This window comes from Psittacula echo (genome assembly GCF_963264785.1).
Source record: "Psittacula echo genome assembly, chromosome: 10".
NCBI lineage: Eukaryota > Metazoa > Chordata > Aves > Psittaciformes > Psittacidae > Psittacula > Psittacula echo.
This window is the reverse complement of record NC_137741.1, coordinates 3,301,325-3,325,959: the sequence shown is the minus strand read 5'-3', so window position 1 is coordinate 3,325,959 and position 24,635 is coordinate 3,301,325. Positions and strand designations below refer to the sequence as shown.

Below are 24,635 nucleotides of genomic sequence, written 5' to 3'. Positions count from 1 at the left end.
AATATAGTAAAAAGCCAGCATTAACCTTTGAATTATACATAAAAAGAAAATGCCAGCTGATTGTGTCTGGGAGACACAGATTTATCACATACTTAATACTGCACAGAAGGCAGGAGTAGAAAAGTGTTATATAGACCCTCCCAGCATGTATCAAATCAGAGTGGGAGAACAGCTATTAAGGAAAATGGAATAATTTAGTCTTCCATGCCCTGCAAGTCCATGGCCTTTTTCCTGTACAGCCAACCACGGGAATAATAAATTCCAACTGCAGAGTAAGTTCAGGGTGTTGTAATCCAGCCTTTAGTTTTAGAAGTACTTAAGTGACCTAATCCAAAATAGAAACCCATTCTGAAAGAGTTTTAATTTTAAGGTCAAGCTTACTTGCTGGTAAGAAAAGTGCAATCAAGCATTTACCCTTAGCTTTTGTACTACATTCTATTCTATTAGGAAGATATAATCCACAGAGTATTTGTTCTTAAAAGGACTAATACTTCTCAGTTTGGTGAATACAAGGCCTTTTTTAAAGCATATGAAAAGGATTTCTCCTTGCCGATAGAAAAAGAAAAGGAATCAACAGTTATTCCTAGTTTCTAATTTCAGTCCTAGGCAGCCTAATTTTCCTACTTACTTCAGGAAAGGGCTCTCAAATGGTACAAAAGCAGCTCTCACAGGCCTCTGTGGAGGTGGTGATGCTTCCTTCTGATTTACAAATGACTGGCCATGTACCTCTGCACCAAAAGGCATTCAGCTATTAGGGCGGAGTACACTGCCTTTGCACTCATTCCCTTTTCCTCTGAGCCAGCAGAACTGCCTGATCTGTATGCTGCCAGCTGGATCATTCCTAAGGAATGCCTTTCCAGCCTACTAAAGACACCCCAAAAGTGAGTTGTCCTTCTCTATCTTCTCCTTTCTCTTCCTTCCCCTTCCTGCTATTCAATTCTAAGCCTATTTTACAATTAAACTGATGGCCCTTCTCCTAGCTGGGATATTAAAAAATATCAATTCCCATCTTTTAACGTTATACCTTCACACTTGGGAAATGTAATTCACCCTCTCTTCATTGCCTTCTTTTCCCTCATTCCAGCCCTCACTCCTCCTATCTTTATTTCTAACTCTCCTATTCTTGTTGCTCTTTTCTGGGTTCTCCCCATTTATTACATCTTTCAGAAGAGTGGTACCCTATAACGAATACAGTATTCCAGTGAAGACCTCTCCAGCATCAAGCAGAACAGAGCTTTGTTTGTAATGACCCTTGTAACACTTCCCAGAGTGAACAAGCCACTATATTAACTCCACTGTTACTGTGGTCCACAAAATCCTTCAGAGCAGCGTCCACTCTCAAGTCTGAATCCACAGCACAAACTTTCCCCAAAGTCACTTTTAGGAGTTTCAGACTCCTCTCTTTATACCAACAAAACAGAAATGAAAGGCTAAATACTATTATGATTAAAACCAATACTAAAATGACTGCATTAGTGAAAGGAGTTTTCCCCTCCTTATTCGCTGTTAAAGAAGATAGCCAATACACCCACAAATGCCCAACAGGGATGGCTTTTGGACAGTTTTACTTCTCTTGTTTGAGACAGGGAAGTATATGGGTACATGAACATGCATGCACTATCTACAAAGTCAAGAGAGCTATGATCTTATTAGAGAAGTGTTTTCTGCTTCTTGCTTTCAGTTTATGAACACCATGAAGTGAGAAGTGGAAGAGGCAGCTGGGTTATTTAAGGCTGATTAAATTGCTGACTATAGAAACAAACACTAAAATCTGTACACTAAATGCTTTGTACTTGACAAGGGGAATGGAAAGCTGGGCTGTCTACAAGCTGCACCCCAAAACTGGAGTATGACAACAAATGGTCACCTGTCTGAATTCAGAAAACACTTCCACCAAGACAAACCTGCATTAAACTACTATTCCTCTAAGCATCTGGCTACTCTTCAGACTTCTGCTGTGAAATGCAGCTGCTTGAGTCCAGGTAACTCCTGGGGCTTTAGATTGGACAGCTCACATTCTTATTTACCAATATCTCATTAGAATGAAGAAAATGTGCTGAAAGCAGTGGAGGCAGACCAAGTTTTCTTACTGATCTGTTCAAAGAAAGCTTACAGAATGTAAATACTATTTACTGACAAACTTCTTGTACTATTTATCATTTTCTGGGTTGCAGATTCTACTCGGAACTCTATTTTATATTCCCATTTTGCAATAGAGTGCTGAATGTTAGTGTTTAATACTGTTAATGGGTAATAATGCTCATCCTAGCTTTTTGTATTGGAATAACTCTGTATTCCAGCCTGTACTGGAATAACATTTTCAAAATGGTTAGTCAATAATGCAACCAAAGTCTAGATTTACATTTGAAAAGATTTAGGGAGCAGTGTTTTAGACTGCTTGTGATGGATTGCTAAAGGAGTGGATACAGAGCTTTTCTGTTTGTGACAGTTAATGCTGTGTTGAAACTGTGAGTAAATATATGGCCCAGTTTTCTTTGCATGACTTTTAAAGCTTTTGTCTGTTCCACCATGGAAAACCTGTTGCCTTTTACACACCTCGCATGTTGAATTCCTATTTTTTTGGGTATGGGGAAAGAAAAAAGGTGAAAATACCTGGACTGAAACACCAACACAAAGTAGGATCAATCCCTCATTTACCATTTCCTTTAATGAAATACAATCAGCTGAGCTATGAAGATACGGTATGTGATAGTAGCTGAAAGGAAGGTGTTGATAAGGGTTTGGCAAACCTCATTTCGAAAGCTGATAAAGCGCTGGTTGTTCAAAAGGTGAAGCAATGTTGGTAAAAAGCCCTTCCACATGATGCAAGAAAACAATGAGAGAAAAAGCAGAGATCCAGGTAGGAAAGAATGGAAACTTTCCATCTTCCTTTTCACTGGAATGCAGCCATCATGTATCTTTACTTTAGTGCATCCATATGAACTAAACTCCAGTCACATTTCGAGGGGTGGGAACAAGTTTCCGTATATCCTACCATTTCCATTTTCTCCCCTCTGCCCCCATCCCTAAGAAGCAAAATTTTAATGGCTCAGAGCTTCTAAAAACTGTTCTGCATTAGCTTTTCTTTTTCCTTTATGAGGCCAGTAGCCTACTGTGCCATCAGCTGACTTCCACTTTACCAGCAGGGAATCTCATTTCCACTCTGTCCTATGCATTTTCCAGGGTGTCAGTGAACTTAGAGCATGATGAATATTGTGGGAAATGAATTTACAAATGCTGAAAATGAGAAACACAGAAGATCACAAAGACTGCACCATCTGTGCTGCTGCGTTGTATTGCACAGAGGGACAACTGCAAATGAAATCCTGTGCAGAATGAAAGCTTGCTAATCCCAAATTGATAGCTTGTTCTTGGCACAACCCTGTTTTCCAAGGAGGCCAGTTTGATCTCTGATTGACCTCATTTTCTTGATCTGGCCTTGGAACAGAGCTTTGACTTTTTAATGATGTGCCAAAATACAGGGTTCTACGCTGCTGGGACTGAACTCGGGACGGGCTGAAAGATGAACATCCAGAGCTTTATTTTCATCAGAAGCACGAAGTTCTGGGATGACCTTTAGTGACACTTCTGCCAAGAAGCTCCACTAGGAAACTGAGTTACCAAAACCCCACCTTAGCACACTGTGACAGACCAAACAGAACGGGAAAACAACTGTCAGCTGCAACAAGGAAACTGTCAGCCATACTCAGCCCTATAACTATGTACTTCTGCATTGCTCTGGTTTATGCTTGCGACAGGAACCTTAGCAGAAAGCCTAAAGTTTTACTGCTAGAAGAACTGATGCTGCTGCCCTGTATCAGTCAAAGCAATAAATTTAACTGCTCCTTTTGAGCTGTTTGCACCTTTGCAGTTCCTGTTATCCTGCCTGAGCTGCATTGCAACATGTGCTTGTGGCCAGAACACGCAAGCTGCAGGCCATAACCACGCTGGATTTGACGGCTGTATTGTTCCATGTGGACTCTGAACCATGATTTCTATGTGTCTATGATATCGTAATTTCCGTGTGAGTTTAATACCGAAAGTGGCAGTAGTTCACACCGGTGACACAGTAATTACTCAGAATGAGTAACAGACAAGGTAATCTTTATTTTCCCCAATAAAAAAGATATGTCATATCACTGCCTTATTCGATCTCTGTACAGATACTAAGAATTAAACTAATCCAGTCCACTTTGTACAAAAGCTTGTGCTCTCTGCTGCTTTCACTTTAATGCAACCTTTCTGCTACATATTTGGAATTACTGATAAGACTGTGGTTTCAGGTGAATGTTTACCCATATTGCCCCAGATCTACCTTAGTGGTACTGCAGTTAGTGAAGGAAAAATACTTCAGGGACTAGAATTTTATGGAAACCTTTCCTGTACGGGAACTTCTGGTTTTTCCATTTGGAAAATACGTTTTCTGACTTATTTACTGGTTTCACTTATGTTTCAGTCAAAATAATTTCCACATGACTTCCTGCAACATTTTTGGCACAGGATGTTTACTGGCATGATGATGATGATTAGGTGAGAGTGAAGCAAAAAGCATAACAATGCTTTGAAACAACACACCCCTTCAAACAATGTTTGACAGAACAAGTTGTGCCCTTCACCAAGTTTATCAGAGCATCTTTGGTGATACCACCAAAATATAAAGGTGCACTGGTACATGCATCTGCAGCAAAGGTTCATTCTGCTTCATTTAGTTCAGCAGTAGGCAAATAGTGAAAGCTTAACTTTTAACAGAGCTTTTGTAATTCTACTTTTGGAGATACAATCTGAAAATGTGATTTGGTTTTTTTTACTTGTGTATTAAGACTTAACACTCTTTGGGGTGAATCTCTTGTTTTCTACAAAGGGAATAGGAATTCAGAAATTCCATTGTCACATTTTTTCCCTCAAATCTAAGATTAAAGTCATAGAATTTAAGAAGTGTCTGACTTGTTGCTTGGCTTGTTCTATAGAACTCCAAGGAGCTACAGAAATTTACAGTGTGCCTCCATATACACTTTCAAAGTGTATTTCTAAGACTTGATAAAAACCAACAGGAAGGCTACATTTTGGATTCAACAGGCCGGTAATTTTAATCTCACTATTTTTGCCATATTTTTTGGGGGGATGAGGGATTTAAAAAGGCAGGAACACATAGCTTATTTGTCGGAGATACTCCGCTACGTAATTTGACTCACTCAGAAAACACCCACGATGATCAGACTGGTGTATCTGTTAAAGCTAAATTCCCAAATCTCTGTGTAACAAAATAGCAATCTGTTGTCACGAGATTTTGTACAAATCTGCTCCTGGATCTTTGACTTAGAGTCAAAGATCAGCTTGGGGCAAATGTTAAGATGAGGCCGTATCTTCATAGATCACATTGAGCAATAGGGAGGGGATTTTCAAGAGTAGCTTCCTCTCATTGTAACAGCACAACAGCTCATGGTGACCTCCAGCTCAAGGGTATTTTGTGGATCCTTTGCTCACTCTCAAGGCCATCACACCTATTACACGGCAGTTAATTTTGTTAGTCTGAAAACTACTTTTAAGACATCTGAATGAGGAGATATAGAAAAAGCACATATTTGACCATGCTAGTTTGCTGTTCTTTCTTCAAGCTTTCTACAACAGATTTAGGAGAACAGCAGATAAGAAAACAACAACATAGGACTTGCCTATCACAGAATACTTTAAGGGCACATCCATACTGTGCAAAGAGGAATCACATTAGTGATAATCCAGACCTGAATATATAGAAAAATACCACCTTGGGTCCTAGCAGCAACCACTTTTGCGTTATTCTACTGAAACCAAAAACCTCCAAACCGAGTACTGCCAGACTGCTGATTCTGCAGCCAGAGCAGATTGCCAGATACATTCATGGTCTGGTTCTGAGCCATCTTGTACCACTGGATGTGGCATCCACAAGACACGCATATTTCATTGCACATCTTATCAAAAAGAGCTCCTTGATGATTAAAGAAATATAAATGGTTATGCCAACAAACCTGCCCTAGGAAGATGCCTTTTCAGGTCTCAGGAGAATGTATCAGTTGTACCAATCTTACCTTTTCTATTTTATCTTTCCTGTAAATGATGATGCAGGAGTGATAACATTTTGTTCCTTTAAAGCACACCCTTCTGAGAATGTCAACATTCTCTACAAGCAATAATCGATTGGGCCTCACACACCTATCTATGCTGGGTAATAAATGTTTTATCTCAAGTTTCAACAAGGAGGAGTCAAACATTCAATGATTTACTCAAGGTCATACAGGAAGCCTGATAGGGCTGAGTCTCAGCTGTCTTTCTTACTATCATCCTACCAGATAAGCATTGAGAACTGTAGAGATACAGCTCTCAGAACGAACAACCTATATAAAAGACCATAAAGTAACAACACTTGGTGAGACAACTGCCAACTATTCATTTAGAGATAAGAAGTAAATCTAGTAAATCTTCTTTCTGTTACGTGTTAGCTGAAGACTAAACTAGACCCAAATCAATTGAATAGTAAAAGGCCACAAAACACTGACAGTTCCACTTTTCTTAGTATAGCTCATAAGAAAACACTGATGGCTTGACAGAGCTTCTGGAAGGCTGATGATTAACACTGATAACTCCCTTGTATGGGAGCATAAAGATATATTAGCCTAGACGGTACATTTAAAATTACATGGCTCTGAAAACTGAGAACTTTGAAATCTTTCCTAAGAGAGATGTTTTAGTATGGTCTGCATGCAGATGAACCGAAGGATTATGCATTGCAAGCTTCCAAAAAGCTGCTGACACATATTAAAATAATACAGCTTTTTCTTCAGTATTTAATTAAACACTGATCACGGTAAAGACTGAGTTGTGTTGATTTTGCTTTAGTGACTTTGGAGCTGCAATAAGAACAGAGGAATGCAACCCAGGCTCCTTGTGAGAAGGAAGGGCCTGTGACGTGGAAACCTGACTTTTCATACAGCGGTGCTGCAAGAACCATGCACGTATACTCATAGGGCTTATCGCTACTGGCTGTGTTGCAGATTATTTTGTCCCTGATGTGGAGGGTTACTGTTTTTCAAGCCCCTCTTACCTTTACTGCATAATTGTTGAGAGGATCTTTTGCGTAAGAAGCTGGGTAGTAAACTGCATCGCCTGCCTCGCAGCACGGCTTGTCACTGGTCAGCCTGAAATCCGACCAGCTGTCCACCCCGAACCGCAGCTGGTCCTTCTGGCCGGCCATGAACAAGTCTTCACATTTAAGTGCCAGCTTCTTCAGTGAATCAGCGTGAAGGCTTCGGATCTTACCGACCACCTCCTCCCGGTTTTCAATTCCTCGATAAAGTGCTTGTCTCTGCGGCTTCTGGACACCTTTGCCCTGCTTCGTGTGCGAGATGCGCCTCCCTGTTAGAGACTCCATGCTATTGGAACACCGGTCCTTAATACTGATAGTGGTTAGGCTGGAAACACTGTTAGTTGCTGAGGTGGTTGCTCTTAGCTTTTCTGTAGGCCTGTCCAAGGAATCTCCTGACTCATTGTCCAGTATCTTGAGCTCCAGGCTGACAGAAGAGCAGGCGCTGCTTGCTTCCCAGTTGGTGTCAATATCGTAGGTGGGATTGGCCACAATGCACAGGTTGTTCTCCAGAGCCTGCTTCTGGAGATCTCTGGGAGTCGGCTCTGTGTTAGCTCTCAAAATGGTTTTCTTTGGCAGTGGAGGTGGCGTTGGCTGTAGGATGTTCATTGTCTCCTGGTCTACTAGTCCTCCAAAGGCAATGGCATCATCCAAAGCTCCCTTCGGCTGCCTCGGCTGTTTCGGAGGTATCATGGCTGCTCTGGACTGTCCTGTGTAATAAGAAGATAATGGTAATAGAAGATTAAAGCACTGTGCGTCTGCTGCTCATATTTGTGCTCTACAAAGAATTTTAGGGCAAAAAAAAAATAAAATGTGAATAGGACACCCCCAAGATTTGAAGAAAACCTAAATCTATACCTGAAAAGATGAACTCATGAGAGATCAAAATGACACAATCACATATATATATATATATTGTCACATACAGTCAGTCTTTAATTTGACCATGGCCATGACCATTCAAATTGGCTTCAGTGCCAGCAATGCTGGCATTTTACCCCATAGGACTAATGACAAAAAGTGTAAGCAAAACCCAAACATCCATTTTGGCACTTGGGCAAAATTCCAGTGTCAGTAATTACAGCCAGACCCCTGTAATTCCTTCTCCAGTCAATCAAGTGTAATATTCCTCCTTACTTCCTATTCAAATGTGCTAAATCTAGGGGTGGATGCTGCTGAGTGGCTCTGTGTACTATTTCTTTGAGATTCCAAATGGCAGGTCTAGACACAAAAGCACAGGATTTGCACTGACAGACTGGTTTCAAACATTTGTGTGCTTCTAGGGAAGATAAACTTCCAGTCATGTGTTTTGGATGGCTTTTAGATAGGACAATTATGTTTTGTAACTGCCAGAGTCCTTGGAAATAAAGAATAAATAAATTACTCTAATATAATAGAGAATAAAACCCACTAAACAGACAATACAAATGACCAACTGGCTGCTCTGGGACAATTAAGCACTTGCTATTCATATAAAAATGAGATTTTTCCACTCTTAATAATCAACCATTACTTTCAGAGAAATTATTCTCTACATTTTCTACTGCTCCTGTGAGGTTCATTGACTATTGTGGCAAAGTAGGAAGCCAATTCTTACAGTTGCAACAAGCAGCCATGAAGTGGGTGCTCTGTATAACTGCAGCTGAGCATCTTTCTAATAAGGGAGCAGCAAGCAGAAAGACACTGTGGCTATGTGACTCTTTATAATATCTGCTGAATCATAAAATCATTCAGGCTGGAAATGACCTTTAAGATCATGGAGTCCAACCATTAACCCAGCAATGCCAAGTCCACCAAGTCTTCGTAAAGAACGGACTGAACTGGAACGCTGAACCTAACTGGGGGGATCTCAGATTCAGATTGGAATTACATCACTTTGGTCCATAATTAGTAATAAATGACTTTGCTGTCCATGACAAGAAAACCCAATAGCTTCCTTTCCACTGGAAGATAGGTTGTTACAGCTTTATTGAATACTATAGAATTTAAGATCCTCTTGGCCAGGATGCACAAAACCCTGGAACACTGGGTTAGAACGCTGAAAAGGACTTCCTAGATTCAGAAGATCAGGGAGGGCTGTGTTGTTATATGTATCCACAAACAGAACAGCATTGGCTCTTGAATTCTTAACATTCAATCTCTTTTCAATCATCCTAGAAGAGACGGCATCACAAATGGAAGCTCTATCTCTATATTTTGTTTAAGCTCAAGAAACCCTCAGAAGAGCCTTATGGACTTTGTGATATGCATGGATATTGTGCTAAACCTGCACATGACGGGGGGGGTGGAACTAGATTTTATCTTAAGGTCCCTTCCAAGCCATTCTAAAGTGGCTTAAAAAAATTTAGCAGTCAGGGGACCCTCTACTGCTCCTTTCTGATCTTGCTATTGCAGTGAGCATGCTCTAAGAGCAGATCCTCCTCTCACCATTTGAGATGCTGCAGCATCTACCACTGGGGCCAGCTGAGCAGTGCAGGAACTCTTATCACAAAGTTACTTTCTACAGAGTGGCACGATTCAGAGTCAAAAGCAGAATTGATGTCTGCATGCCAAACACACCGCAAGATGCCACAGGCTTTTGCTTAATCCTGAGACAAGTTGACTCACACTTCATATTCAACTTTCTTGCTCACCCAAACATGTGTTGTCTTCCACAATTGCTTACTGTTGCAAAATCTGTGACCTATGTACTTGTACCCCTGGCAATATTCTGTGTTAAAGATCCCTTGCCCATTTTCTCATTCTTACCCTCTTCCCCACTATGCTAAAATAGCCTAAGTGCTTCTTATTTCAGGAGGCAGTTTCCCAATACATGTTGCTTCTGTGACTTGCTCATCCAAGGACTGCACAGATGCTAGAGCGAAACAGCAAGATGCACATCTCAAGCAGTAGCAGCACAAGCTCTCTCCAACAAAGGTAAGATTTACAGCAGTGTTTCTTTTTTATTCCCTTATTTTCCATCTGCTTTAATGGCTCTGTCCTCCAAAAGCCTTTCATACAGAAAGGGGTGTTGCAACTGCACCCAGTGACTTTTGCATAGCTGTTGGAACTGTGACATCAAAATTGAAGGTGGTTTTCATAACCAGAAGTTGTCTTTGCAGATGTCTGGTGGGGGTGGCAGAATGCAGAGAACTGCATGTGCAAGTCATTATGTAGTTACTTTTCCAAGTATTTTCAGCTGAGGAAAACGAGTTTGTAAAACATGTCATGTTACAGTATCCTTTCTCCCCACAAGAACTAATTTTCCATATTGCAATCTATCCATCTGTAGTATGTGTTTGAAAAGCTTCACATGTGAACTGTTTTTATGCTGAGTTCTTAATGCTGTACATTTCTTTCATGCCCAATGGCCTATTCTTTCCATCTCAGCTTTCCCTAGGCATGGCATGATACTGCACGTTCCACATTTGAAATTCATTGTCTAGCAAAAAGAAATGGCTGTCTTAAACTTTGTCCCTGCCAAAGGCACAAGAATGTTATTTTGCACACAGTTCCTGGCAGAGCATTTGCTTCTCTTACTTGCTTGTCACCTCCTTCTCCCATTGCAATGCCGAAACCCCATCATTTCCATACCTACTGCACAGACACTCCAACATTACAAGGTGCAGCCCGAGGTACACTTGGAAGGCAAATGAAAAGGTGGAACAGGCACAATATTAGGGTACCACTTAGAGCCATTTAAAGTGGCTTCCAGACCGCTCAAAGACAGAAAAAAAAAATGAACTCTTTATAGACAGCATCTTTCTAGAGAGATTTAAGTAATTCTACAGTTTGGCAACATCTTCTATTACAGACTCTCTCTATCCAGGTATCACGCAGAGCTCTGAAACTCCAACTAAATCAGTCCTAAAGCATTAGATTTTATTTTTGGGGGTGACTGGTTTATCATCAGACTTCGCATTGCAACCTGCTTGTGTTCGTTCATGAACCTATTCAGTCTGACACACTGAGCTCAGGTTTAATTCACGCTTATATTCCATGAGCATGTTTTTCTTAGAGAAATGGCATAAGTATTGTTTAGATTTCTTGACAGTCCATCCATGTGTTTTGCTTAGACCAGATCAGCTGTATACATTGTCAGGAAGATTCAGAACTGTGAAGTAAAATGCTTCTTTAATTGGGAAGACAACTAATGGTGAATCAGGCAAGCCAAGTGGGTGACACGCTGCATGCTTCCAGCCTGCCTTGATCAGAACTATTCCTGAGATATATATTGCTCTACAAAACATATGTTAGGCCAATACACCAATGACAGCAGGCTGCTGCTGTACTTTCTCCAAACTCATTTTACTCTTGACATGGTAATATATCCTACATTCCCCTTGATTCCTGAAAGTGGTTTTCTGATTATATGCCATTACCATCTCTCATCCAAGGATAACATCCCTTGTGGGAAGATGTGACTTAGAAAACAGAGCTGAAAACAACACTCTAGCATTCACAGTAGTCACTAAATGACTGCCATGATTGCTAACTCGGGTCTCAATTTTAGTGATCATTATAGTACTACTTAATCTCTAATCCCCCAGTGCAAGGATTTAGAGGAATGAACAAGACCCAGAGGGCTAAAATGGCCAAAATAACTCTCACCTCTGCCATTCTCAAACTTAACACATCACTTTGACAAAACCTCCTCATTTTACATTGCTAAGGACAACAAAAACGTAATAATAATGCATGGACAACATGGATAACCAATATTCCAAGGCCACACATATGAAAACCCCGACTGAACTAAAGTCAAAACTGTGGACTCTACAGTAGAGATGAGCAAGAAAGAGGAATTTCAGGTGGCTTTTAGATGTCTGCAGGAAACCCACTGCAAGACAGGGCTGCACTAATCACACAGCTGGATCTCAGAGCGGTCCACCAGCATTTACTTTGGCAGCCTCTGCTGACTCGGTCCTCCCCACAGCCAGGAATGGAGTGGGATGTCCCTGTAGTTCTCATGTCAGTACATCCCCATTTCACCTTACAAAGTCCAGTTGTGAAAAGCTGATTAAAGTATTCACTAAGCAAAATCCACAGGTTGGCCACCTCCACTTTACAAATTCCCCCTCTCTACCCTTGTCCTAGTACTTTCCCCTCTTCCCCTTATACTTGGATATTCATCATCCTTTGCAATCGGCATTTTTATTGTAATACAGAGCCTGGAAAAGATTTCTCTGTATAAGCAGCAGATCGGTTATACTGATCCTTAATACCCTGACTGATAGAAATAACCAAACCATGACAAAACCCACAAATGTGTGAAGTACCTTCCAACCACTGCAAAAGCTCCCAACATACTTCACAGCCCCAATTCCAAGAAATGCATGTGTATCACTTCTAAGGATGATAATATATGTAACAGAAAGGAGAGATATCACTTGTTAAGTAACATTCGTGATGCACCTCCAGTTTCCTACCAATAATCTGAGACTCTGCACAGAACTACAGTGAGGCAGACTGCAAGCACGAGATAAATAAAAACTCCAGATGCAAGAGCTTGTCTGCCTTGGTGACTTGTCAGGTCTTGCTGCCTGCCCTCCATTACACCATGTTAAAGATATTACCTGTACTAATTATATATTATACAAAATGCCTCAGACTGATACTGTAATCACTGTCTGTCACTGAACTGTCAGTTTTAGTCAGCAATGATTTCACTACCTTATTTATAGCCTGACTAAAGCACACTGCTCTTGTCTAACTTACTGACTGAGGCAATGCTCCATGGCAGATGCTGTCGTTTGGGACTTTTTCCAATGTCAACAATCATAAAACCTAGAAACGTAGCCTCTTTTTCTCACCTTTTCTTTAGGTGTAAGGAGAAAAATAGCTGATAATAAAATAACCTATTCTTTTTTGAATGATAGAAATACTATCCCGAGTATACTGAGAATCTTAATCTACTTACAGCGATGCAAGTTCAATCAAGTTATTTCCTTAATAAATTCAAACAAAGACAGAAAAAATTAAAGATTTGTAAAGGAAAGGATTTTCCTTCTCTTATCTTCCTTACCATAAGCTACAGGGCTTACCTGAATTAACTTTTGTTAGAATAAGGGCACACTGTACAAAAGAAACGGCCATGCCTGACCTTGCACATCTGAACGTTTGTTTCTGCATCTAGATTCCACTGGAGTTTTAAATGCATTGGCTGTTGATACCAAAGGTATCCCTCATCACAGTTCTGCTCACCACATGGGCATCCATCCACACCATGATCAAGCCAGACTGTTTCTTTGATAAGCTAAACAGATTCAGCTTCTTCAATTAATCCTTATAAAGGGCCTGCCACAATACTAGGCATTTGCAAAACTGTTCTTTAGAGCCTGTACAGTGTTTTTTAACCATTCTTCTTAAACTCCTCTTGTTTATACACCCAGAACACACTGGGCTCTTTTATCATCATAGTGGGACCTCAGGTTTCCTGAAAGCCCCAACTCTTTCACACCGTATCTGATTCCCAGAGAAGAATCCTCTATCTTTGTAATGCCTGCTTGCATTTTATGTTCTCTTTTTTAATTCCTACATGTCTGATGTTACACGTTTGCTGAAATAACAAATACAGCCCAGATTTTACACATGAGCTACTCTCAAATTCGGCATCTGCAGTTTTGTTTCCTGACAAATAACTACAGGCACACTTGCAGGTTTTGCAGGCAGGACTGTAAACTGACGATGGAACAACTCCTATGGGACAGGAGAAGGCCAAAACCAGCTATATGTGAGGGCAATACCCAATACAAACTACTACCTGAGTGCAGATGAAAGTTTACCAAAGCTCACCATAATTTCTGTTCATAAAATTTCATGTGATGTGTCACAACTGCAGATTAGACATTTATCAAGGTAACGACACGGTATTGTCTGCTTTTCAATAAAACCCCCATAGAATATGTATTATATCAGTATTTAAAAAGTGAATATTGTGCATTATATGCTGCAAATTCAAATGGTCACAATATATTTTCCAAACTACAGGCTGTAGTATGTAGCTATAAAAAAGGTAACTGTAGAAACAACTGCAGTTGAAGCAAGAATCAAATGTGATGTAAATTCTTGTATTACCCTTTCTTTTAGTTATGTAGATCTGTATTTGTCAATTCTACAAAATCTATGATTTTGCTGCTTGGTGATGTAAGATATACAAACAAGTAGGAATTATTCTCTGCCCCTACCTAGTAATCTCTTGATAGCTATCTGCATTAGTGAGGCTGCTTGAATAAACCAGAGAAAGGTTTGAACAGCAGCCAGAGAACTCAGTGCCATTTAGGGTAGCAATGCTTTTAACAACAAGCAGCAAGCTTGCCAAGCCAGACCAAGCCAAGCCTAGAAGTTACTTTAACTCTTTCAAACCTAAAACTGACTTTGGTGACACCAAATCTGAAAAGTCGACCAAGGATGAGGAGGAGATTTTGAGTAGAATGCTGAGGGTCAAGTTTTATACAGTTCTACACAGAGAAAACACTGCCAAAAACAAGGACTGATGGAAGTGATTTAGGTGAAGCATTTAGGTTGGAAGGGACTTCTTGAGCTGGTCAGGTCCAACCTTCTCTGCTCAGTCAGAGTCACAGCTGGAGCAGGGTGTCCAGGACCATGTCCAGTTGGGTTTTGCCTCTCTCCACAGAAGGAGACTCCACAACTTCCCTGGGCAACCTGTTCCAGTGTTTCATGGTGTTTTATTGCCTTTCCTGTGAGTTGGCTACTCCCAGTTTGTGAGATGCCGTGGGGAGGACAGAGATCTACCGACAGAAGCACGTCTAATTCTGTACAGTGAAGAGGCTGCCATCAGGTGTAACCTCTTGCTAAAACTGAGCTAAATTGAGTACAGATTTGAGCAGAAGATTCACACTAGCATTACTTTGGCTATGAAATACAAGTAATTCCTGGGCTGTATGAGCACTCTGGCTAAAAACCAGCAATCTCACCATCAGGAATAAGTGATATGTCATACACTAAATGATATCTTAGCTTGATCCTTTTACACGTCACTCTGGTTAAGGACATGGGCTAACCATGCTGTAAATAGTTTTGATGTGGCTAGATTTACTGACTGGATTCTGTTGTAACATAGCTATGTCCTAAATTCAGAGAATATACAGATACACATATATATGTATATCATATATATATGAAAACAATTCATTGGATCTTTCGATAATTCATCATACAAATATAAATACTAGTTTTCTTCCCTGGTAGAGGTTAACAGCACTCTTGGGCAGGATATTTTTCCTCTTTGTGCTTTATAAACAACACCTAATGAATGTTTAAGTAGCAGAACACATTAAGAAGTTGGCCACTAATTCACATTTCAGGGAAAAAAAATGCAGCAATGTCACTAAATGTCTAAGGAATGTATGCACCTGAGGCTTTGAAATGTAGTCCTTGATCCCTCAAACCTGTGTGGGCGTGCCAAACCCCCTGTTTGTGTGAGCCAGCTCAGTGCAGTCACATTACTCTTGTCCGAATGCTTAATAAGTTGTCCAGATGCTTAATACATAATACAGGGTTGGAGTATTACAGAAACACTGGTATTCAGATGTTCTTGAACATAATAAATGAGAGATTTTTGTTCTTTTAGAAAACATGGCTGTGAGTATTCCTGATTTCACAGTACTTCAAATCAAATTGCTTTACAAAATGAGGCTGATAATACTGACAGTGTATCTCAGGAGATGCTTATTTGTCTTGCTCGCTAATTTCCCAGAGAAGCCTTGCATACATGTATCTTCTTAATACATGTCAGGAATTCAGTGGTAGTCGCATAGACCGTGCAGCACCTTCGGGACATTCATACCTTCAACTTTTCTGAAGGAGCAACAGTAAATGCTCAGACTGGGATGAGAAATGTTTTAGTAAACAGAAGATGGCTACAAATATTTTAAAGTCATTGATGCTCTAAAATAAAGCGCCCTAAAAGTCTCCCTGCTCTGTGTGTTAAACTCCTTTGATAACAGCTCCTCCAAACAGATCAAACAATGTGCCTTTTAAAAGTATGCGAGATGTTTATCACTGAGAGCAATTAAAAGATAGTTTTAAAATCAGGGGAAAGAAAACCTTTAAGTGTGCCGAATCTTCATTTTCTTGGTTGCGTATCTCAGAACGAGACAACAAAACTGTTTTCTATTAATATTTAAATTAAGATTCAAATTTATTATTAATTTATATTATTTTAAATATTTAAATTCATATTTAAAAGGTTGTCTTTAAAAACTAACCTTATGGAAGTGTATCGAGCTGTTCCAAAGGCTCTTCATGCCCTAGAAAGGTGTGTAAGATCTGAGATAAATGTTCCTCTCTGAGAACACACTTACCTAAATTGCTGTAGGTAGCACTGCAAGCATTTAAGTCAGGAGAATTTGAAGTTTCTTCCTTTTCTTCCTCCACCTGTGGGCCACGGAGAGATGATACTGGTATGACCGAGGCACTGCCACCATTGTCCTGCTTCACAAACACAGCCCTGGGAACACGAGGGGACAAATCCTCCAGGGTCGTATCATCGGGCACTTGACTGAAACGAAACAAGACAAAATCACCTGGAGACCAAAGCCTGGTGCTAGATCTTACTGGCAGAATACCAGATGAGGCATTAAATGTCTTCAGGAAAGGGAATGAACTGGTGAAGTAGGAAAGCGGTTTTCACCCTTCCTTTTATGAAACAACTTCCTGTAATATTAATTTTCCTTAATGAGAAGAAACACCTTTTGACTGAAATAGCACTGAAATAGTAACAGGAAGAAAGGTTCATGCCTTTCATACAAAAGGGGTAATAAAATGTTTTACAGTCAACTACAATCAAGATACGTGTGCCTGTATATGCAGGCATGATTCTGCATAAAACATGTAGGACTCATAGGACAACAGCTGAATTTAAGGTGCTTTTCACCAATCAGTGATCTTGCTTTAATCGAAGATACCAAGGTATAGCAAGGGGGCTGCGAAATCTTAATAAATGCATAAAACTGTAATGATACATTTTCATGTGCTGGTAGGACTTGGGGAATTGAGACTTTGGGAAACAGACCAGTAGCTTATCTAAGCCAGTAATGTATTTCCCATGTAAAATTCTCCAGGATTAAAATCCATCTGCATTAGACCAATTGCAAAAGGCAATGAAGACGTTCCTCTGTGCTTGCTCTTAGCTATGAGGTTTTAATCAAATTGTGATGACTTATAAACTTAAAATGTGTAAAAATCAGGGATTCAATCAGTTGCCATGGATATATTTATTGCATTATAGACAGTATTTTAAAAACTATCCAGGTTTATTTAAAAACCCCAATCCTACTGAAAACAGCAGCAATTATCAATAATATGCCACAAAAACATGTTGGAGCAAAAATATTTCTGTGCCTTTATGCTCTCTCCCACAGAAAGAAGTACTCACTATAGGGCAAACCTCAATGTCCTGTTCACTAATCAAATAGAAGCAAGAATTTTAAGTACTCGTGACTTCCACAAGGGATAGGAGTAACGCTTCCTTCTCAGGATGAGCACCACATCGTATATCTGGGCAGATAATTAATTTGTGTGGTAGATTTAAAACTTCCTCAAAGACTTTACATAAATTACAGGCTTACGTCTCTCTATGGCAAAGCCAAACGACTGAAAATCACAGTACATAATCTTCTAGCAATCCCAGACTGCAAAGATTAAAACATGCCAGTGCTTTGCATAACACAAGGCTCCATGTACGGTGCAGTGCGCACATGCCGTTTCTACTCAGACTCATGAATTCTAACTGCAGGCTGATACAAACCAAGCTCATTAGAACTTGTTAGTAAAATAGGAAAAAATGGCATAAGTTCAAAACAATGTAACCTTTAATTAGAATAAATTTTTTTGTATGTTTTTAGTACCATGCATAGGAACGGTGTGAAGAACATTCCATGTGCCATAAATATATCCACGAGAAAGAGTTAACCTCGCATAATTCCAGAGCAAAGCATACATGAAAGTAAAGCAGTAACAAGGCTCTCAAGATGATGAAAAAGTCATCTAAAGGCTTGTAGTTGCTGCAAATCAGATACATACCTGCATTCCTCAACAGGAGTATTTCCTTTAGGAAAAGCTAGGTTCTAATAGCTTTACAGTGCTGTCATTGCCACAAACCAGGAGTTACCGTATCTCCAAGTAAGCTTTTAGTACCGATTGGTGAGGTACAGAACATACTCATTCTCCAAACCAGACACATGCAAGCACATTCACTAAACCTAAGCTCAGAAGCGTTTTGCCAAAGTAAACCAACAGCTAGAAAGGAAGAAAGAAAAAAAAAACCAACTCACCCACTGTACTCACTCACACAATTCCCCATTAAAGGAAATTCTTTCAGGGCCTTCTTGAGTCTTTTAATCATGTCTTGAAACTCTGGCGAGCCATTGATCCCACAGTGTTCTGATGTGCTACAAGTTGTGCAAGCTGTAAGCAACAGGGCTGAACTCTGCACAGAGTGATACACCTACTGCACCTTAATGTTTACCTTAGGGGGTTGGTCCCAGGGACTTGCCAAAGCGCCCCAGGAAACCAGTTAGTTACAGCCCTGCCTTCTTAACTCTTCCACTGCCTCCCGAGTTGAAAACAGTTCACAGTCTGCTACATCACTGTTCTGGTATGACAGCTATGGTCTTAGTCATGGTAATTAGTTAAGGAAAAGCAGGTTCAAATTTCAAGAGGAGTTTTAAGAACTTTGACTAAGCCGCTGGTAACAGTAAGTGAATATCTCAGGTCTGTATTCCAACCAGCCTTAGTGTGTGAATCTAATACATTTTAAATTGCAGCACTTGGGTGTCAGGCCATGAAATCTGTCGGAAAAGCTTCCCTGTAACTGAACAAAAAGGATGGAGAGATCCAGCATACGTACAAGGTGCAGCAACCCAAGAGCAAAATGCCACCCCGTGACCAGCGCCGACAGAACCCAGCAGGAACAAAAGGGGAAAACATCCTCACTCTGTAAGCTGCAGGAACCAAATCCCCAATTGCTTTTGCTGCATGGAGTAGCCTAAACAGTTAAAAGCAGCTGTTTTCAAGAGAGGTAGAGCAGCTGATAAACAAGCAGTTCTCTGAGATCACAGCTCTTAAAGCCTGATTTTGTCTAACTTTGTATCTGCTTGTTGATAGCAAGTGATACTTAAAGCTATCTCCTTATTTGGGATATTTATAGCTATTTTGCCAGGATGGATTCTTTGATGCCTTGCATAAGAGCACGTATTTAGCTTTTACCATAGTGGGTGCAGCCTCCTCTGTCCAAGCCTTGTTCTTTTCCCTTTTTTATTTCAAACCTAAACTTCATAGGAAATTAATTACCTCGGAGAACTCTGCTCGCCATAAAAATGACCGTCCTTCCGATTCACATCCCACTGAATTCACATGCTTGTCACTCACATGCACATAAGCTCAAAATGGTTTTAAAAGTGGTTTTCTTCTGTGGGGACAAATGCCCCTGACTCCTTCCCTCAGGCTCTCCTCCTCCACAGCTTTTGGAGGGTAGCCAAAAGATGATGTGCTCTAACTTGCCTCGGTCTTTGGGGAATAATAAGAACCCAGAAAGCAGCCTGCGCAGTAGTGTGTTGATTTTCATGAGGACAGTGCAATCGCTGCTATTGTGTGACCTGTATTTTCCTCTATTCAGATCACGCCTTCTCAATTTGCGTGATTCATAAGCAGCAATGAGTATGAAGAGAGAAAATAGAATACTTATAAGAAGTGATTCTGAGAGCGCATTCCTGAATTAGGGTCAGATCTAGAGGTCAAGCTGAGGGAGTACAGCTCCGTGCAAGACAGCACATAAATCCAAGTGGCAGAAACTAGTGACAGAAACAGAGGAAAGCTGATGTGGCCTTCGACCCAGCTGAGGCTCTGATCTCCTCCCCCAGTGGACATCAGCAAAGCAGTAGACAGTTTGAGATGAGAGACCTGACAAGGAAGATGACTCAGTTCTACACAAAAAGATCTGTGTAATTTCTAGATATAGTTAGTTTCAAAGAGATCCCTTTGAGGTCCCCTCAGGCCCAACACTTTTAAACTAATAAAGCTAATATAAAGCCTAAATTGACTGAGTAATACTTGAGGAAAAATGCAGAGGTTCATGGCTTGAAGGCGGCCAAGGCCTCCTTACACAGGAACTTCTACCCAGAACAGAGACCACTTCATTCCTGCGAAACACTAGGCAAAGGCCACAAGTGCCCAGGTTTCAGAGTACACATGGGTGTATGTATGCAGTGGCTCATGCAGTTCAGTTCCTCATCACCCCAATTAGCCAGAAATAGTCATGTAAGAAGAAAGGGAAAGAAACCTCTCAAATGACAATCTGCAGTAACTAAGCCATCAAGTTTACTCTCATTTCTTATTGATTTAGAAGTTGGATTAGTCCTGAAGTATGGGAATTTACGTATTTTGTTTTAAATCTGGTATAAAGTGATGTTTGCATGGATAAAGACAGTACATTTGATAATCCAGTAAAGACATCCTGCTAAGCTCTTTAGTGTCAGTGAAACTTGATGGCAATGGGTTCCACAGATTAACTGTGCGTTCTAAAAGAGACATTTGTCTTTATCCATTTTAAGTTCTCAGTCTTCCCATTTTCCAGGCTGTATTGGAGGAGTTAAGCACAATAATACACGATTTACCATTCCTTAATCTAAACTTCTAAAATAATAAATGGTAAAATCCCTTCTGCTTGGTTCTTTAGCAGTGTTTGGTGTTCACAGGTATTCACATAAAACGTTATTAAACTTCTTGCTTAATGAATGTGCACGATTCTCACTTCTGTTAGCAGAGAGATGCACTAGAGAAAAATCCCACCCAAGCTTTTCATTGATGAAACCATGTAAGATAGATGGTTAATCCTTTTAAAAGCACTGCTGAGTGCTGCTAAGGTAAATAAACCTTGCTAGTATCTAGAGAAAAGCAAATCAAGATGGATTTGAGGAGATGGGGGAGCTGATAGTTCCGCATGAAGGTTTCCATTGGGAATTTCTCCCCTTGCTCGAGCAAGGTTTTGCTGTTGTTCTACAACATCCTTGAATCCTCCTCACAAATTTATGCAAGCTACACTTCAAGTGTTTTGGATTCAGGTGAGAACCTTACCTTAAGACTTACACAAGAGGCCCTCTAAAGTGGGAAGGACTTTGTTTTGAATGGAGCCCTACTGTGAGTTACAAGATTTTGTTCTCAAGCAGCTGTGGAATCTGGAGGATTGGATCAATGACAGTGAGAAAGTGGAATGTGGCAGTGGTGGTTATTCCTGCCTGTCTCTGGATGCAATCTTGGTCTTAAGATATGAGTACAGTTTTGAAGAACAATGCTTGCAGTTGGTTTTACTGAGTAATCTGTTACAACATCCATATTCCTCTAGACACCCAGAGAACTCACAGTAATGCCATGACTCCTATCCCACTGACTCAGGAGAGCTCCATTCCTTACACTGCTCAGGTTCAGAAGGCCACAGATGATGTGCACTGTGGCACTCCATGAGCCCCAGTCACCTATTTTATCTTTTTTTCCCCCCTTAAATAACACTTAATGGCATAAAAGAAACTGCTAAAAAAACCCACTGAAGAAATAACCCATTTGGGACCTTTTAAGTCTTGGTGCTCTAAATCACCTCACTGGAACTGTCTTTCTCCATTGCCTGTATATGGAAATTCAATGCCTGGCTTGGATTCTAGAAATCACATTTGTAATGAAAAGCAAACAGTGCTAGCAGTTGTCAGCAACTTCAAGGCAGGCAGCACAACAAAAAGCACTTGAGATTCACTTCTACTCCTGAAATGCTCCCATGGCAGGCAGGAACTGTGCAAGTTTTTGGCCAATTCTCTATAAGATTCTCCCATCACTGACATTTATGTTCATTCCAGGAGCAGCAATCTGGCTGGAAGTTACTCAAGGTGAACTTCATCCTACAAGTGTGGCACTGGGGTAAGACTTGAAGGATAACAAGGCATTTCCAAAAGCTTTGATATCTATGTCCTCTGATAAATATAGAGCCCATGAAAAGTGTCCAGTGAAACACCCAGGAGCTATTTTAACAAAAATAGCCTTAGAAGAATGCCAATGGCTGAGGTACTGTGTAGCTGTGATGCTTTATAAGAGAAATGTTCAAAACTAATTTTTAAAGTATGTTTAAGCATCTCACCCCTTTTGGAAGCAAGATACAACAACAGGGTAGTGACCTTCTGCAGCTACAGAACAACAGAACTCAGATGTATAGATTATGAGCTCCACTGCTTTTGACACAGTTCACATCTTTTTAGGAATTACATTGGAAATCCCAATTTTAGCTGCGAATTTATGCTTTCTTATCTAAAGCAGAATGGAACCAATATGCAGACCTGACTATGTGAAAGAAGTACTTCAGTAAACATACAGTTTTATCTTTAGTTCATCCAAGTCTGGCCCAAAGATCCTATAAAGGAAAGTTATGGCTGACTTGTAGCTATGAAAGGAAGCTATTCAGTTTAATACATAACTGAAATGGAAATGGCTGTGCACAAATCAGTTGTACCTTGATTTACAAAGGCACTGGCATCAAAACCAGTGCTGAATGATGTTTCAGTTCAGCTCTGCTGTGGTCTATGAAGATAGGAAAAGAATCAGAAGGCTGTTCTGCAGTTTTCTTTTAGGAAACATCTCAATCTAAAAAGGTGCTACAGTGATCTCTCTATAAAGGTGAAGAGAAGCCTTTATCTTGTGAAATTCCAGTAGCAACAGCCTGATCCACTAGATAACAAAGCCTTTGATGAATCTCTTTTGTTTAAACTTGTGCTGTGTGGATGCCACGCTGTGCTGTACCAACCTCATCAACTACACTGAGGTAGGCAAAAATAGCACGTTATATTTTTAGAGATAAATTTTAGGTTTTGCTGAGAACAACTGCTGCATCATTAACTGTGGTGCTCCAAACCCATCTCATTTTAATTCCAATTAGTGATAAAGCTGATGTGAGTACTGATTTTTAGCAACAATTAATCTCTCCGTCTTGCCAGCACAAGAGTGAGGCACTAAGGAGGTGGGAGCAAGTGCACCTCCTGATGCTAATGCTGCTAGAAACAAAAATGTTGGTACAAGCCCATTTACTCTAGCTTCTCCTGGAGGTAACAGAAAAAACGGGTTCTTTTAAAGGGGGGTTGAGGACACAAACGTCTCCAGTTCTTTAACTTGCTCTCTGAAGTTACCTACTTCTCCCCATTTAATTTAGGGTAGGTCTAGATTGATTAGACTCCTATCAAGGGTTATTCCAGCCCCGGGTATAGTCCCCAGTTTTCAGCCTTAACCTGTAAACAGCGGGGCACCTCCTTTTGTCATTGCCCACACCCCTGTATTATTGTGGTACCTTACGTCTTGCAGAGATGCTGAACGCTTACAGCTCCATCACTGCTTCGTGTTTCTGAAACTCAGCCCCACAATTTGTACTGGGACTTTTAAAACCCAATTTGTTAATTTTCAGGTACCTTTTTTCCCTTTTTAAAATAAACCGCTTGACCCTGAGACTGCAGTTCGACCAAGTCTGTAGCAACAGGCAGTACTCTGAGGCTTTGGAGAGCATCCTATCTCGTATTTGGGGCAATTACTTCAAATGTAAATCTACAGACACCAGCTTTACATCATACTATGATAAACACTATTTCCACCTTATATTAAAAACCCCAGTGCTGTCCACCTCTGCCTAAAGGCAAACAGTCTGAAAAGCAGTCCTGATCTTCATCAGAATGCTACATCAGTGTTCCCAAGAGGTGATATAAAAGTGATTTAATTACTTGGTGCAAATGGTCACTCTGGGTTAGTCTGAACAGTTATTTTTCTTTAAGACAAGCAGCAATCGGTGGCTGGTAAACTCTGAACTGTGCTCACAAAGAGGATTCTATTAGTTAAGTCAATTTTAAAACCATTTTAACTAAAATTCACTGCAACTTTCTTGTATAGACAATGGAGAAAGAAAACTAAAGAACGCTTCAGCCATGATACATTTTCTGAGACTCACTCACAGCTCAAACTTCACAATATTTTTCATTTCCTATCACTAGGTTATTGTTATAATGAATTAAATAATGCAAATTTGAAGCTGTTTTGGAATTGGTGTGTATAGCAACATTGGAAGACATTCGGATACATCCACAGCTGTGGTCTCTACTCAGTGAAATGCCTATTCTGCCCATGGGACTGACTGCAACAAGTGTCTCCAGCCCTCTTAGGCTATGCGCTGCCATGAACTGCAGGAACTCAGTGGTATGTTGAAAACAATGCATATCTGGAAGTAAACACACTGCTTCGTGTTCAGAGACAGCCAAGAAAGCATGTGTACCCTTGATAAGGGAACAAACACCTTTAAACCAACAGGCAGACCTGAAACATTCAACTGCCACAGACTTATAGGAGTAAAATAAGCATCTAATGGTCAAATACTTCCACAGAAATTGAAACAGTGAATCATAGAATGGTTTGGGTTGGAAAGGACCTAAGATCATCCAGTTCCAACCCCCTGCCATGGGTAGGGATGCCTCACACTAAACCATGTCACCCAAGGCTCTGT

At 40.4% G+C, this 24,635-nt stretch overlaps 1 protein-coding gene across 5 annotated transcripts in view; it reads right to left on the bottom strand.

Annotated features, from left to right (window-relative positions):
* PEAK1 (pseudopodium enriched atypical kinase 1) overlaps positions 1-24,635 on the bottom strand; it is a 114,840-nt gene that overhangs the window by 9,216 nt on the left and 80,989 nt on the right. For 4 of the 5 annotated variants that reach the window (XM_080626311.1, XM_080626312.1, XM_080626310.1 and 1 more), the window contains 3 exons: positions 18,394-18,510; positions 16,423-16,619; positions 7,079-7,827 (listed from right to left, as the gene is read on the bottom strand). In XM_080626311.1, coding sequence (XP_080482437.1) covers positions 7,079-7,827; positions 16,423-16,619; positions 18,394-18,510 — 1,063 coding nt within the window. The remainder of the gene's footprint in view (positions 1-7,078; positions 7,828-16,422; positions 16,620-18,393; positions 18,511-24,635) is intronic. The other variant, XM_080626314.1, reaches the window with a different exon arrangement.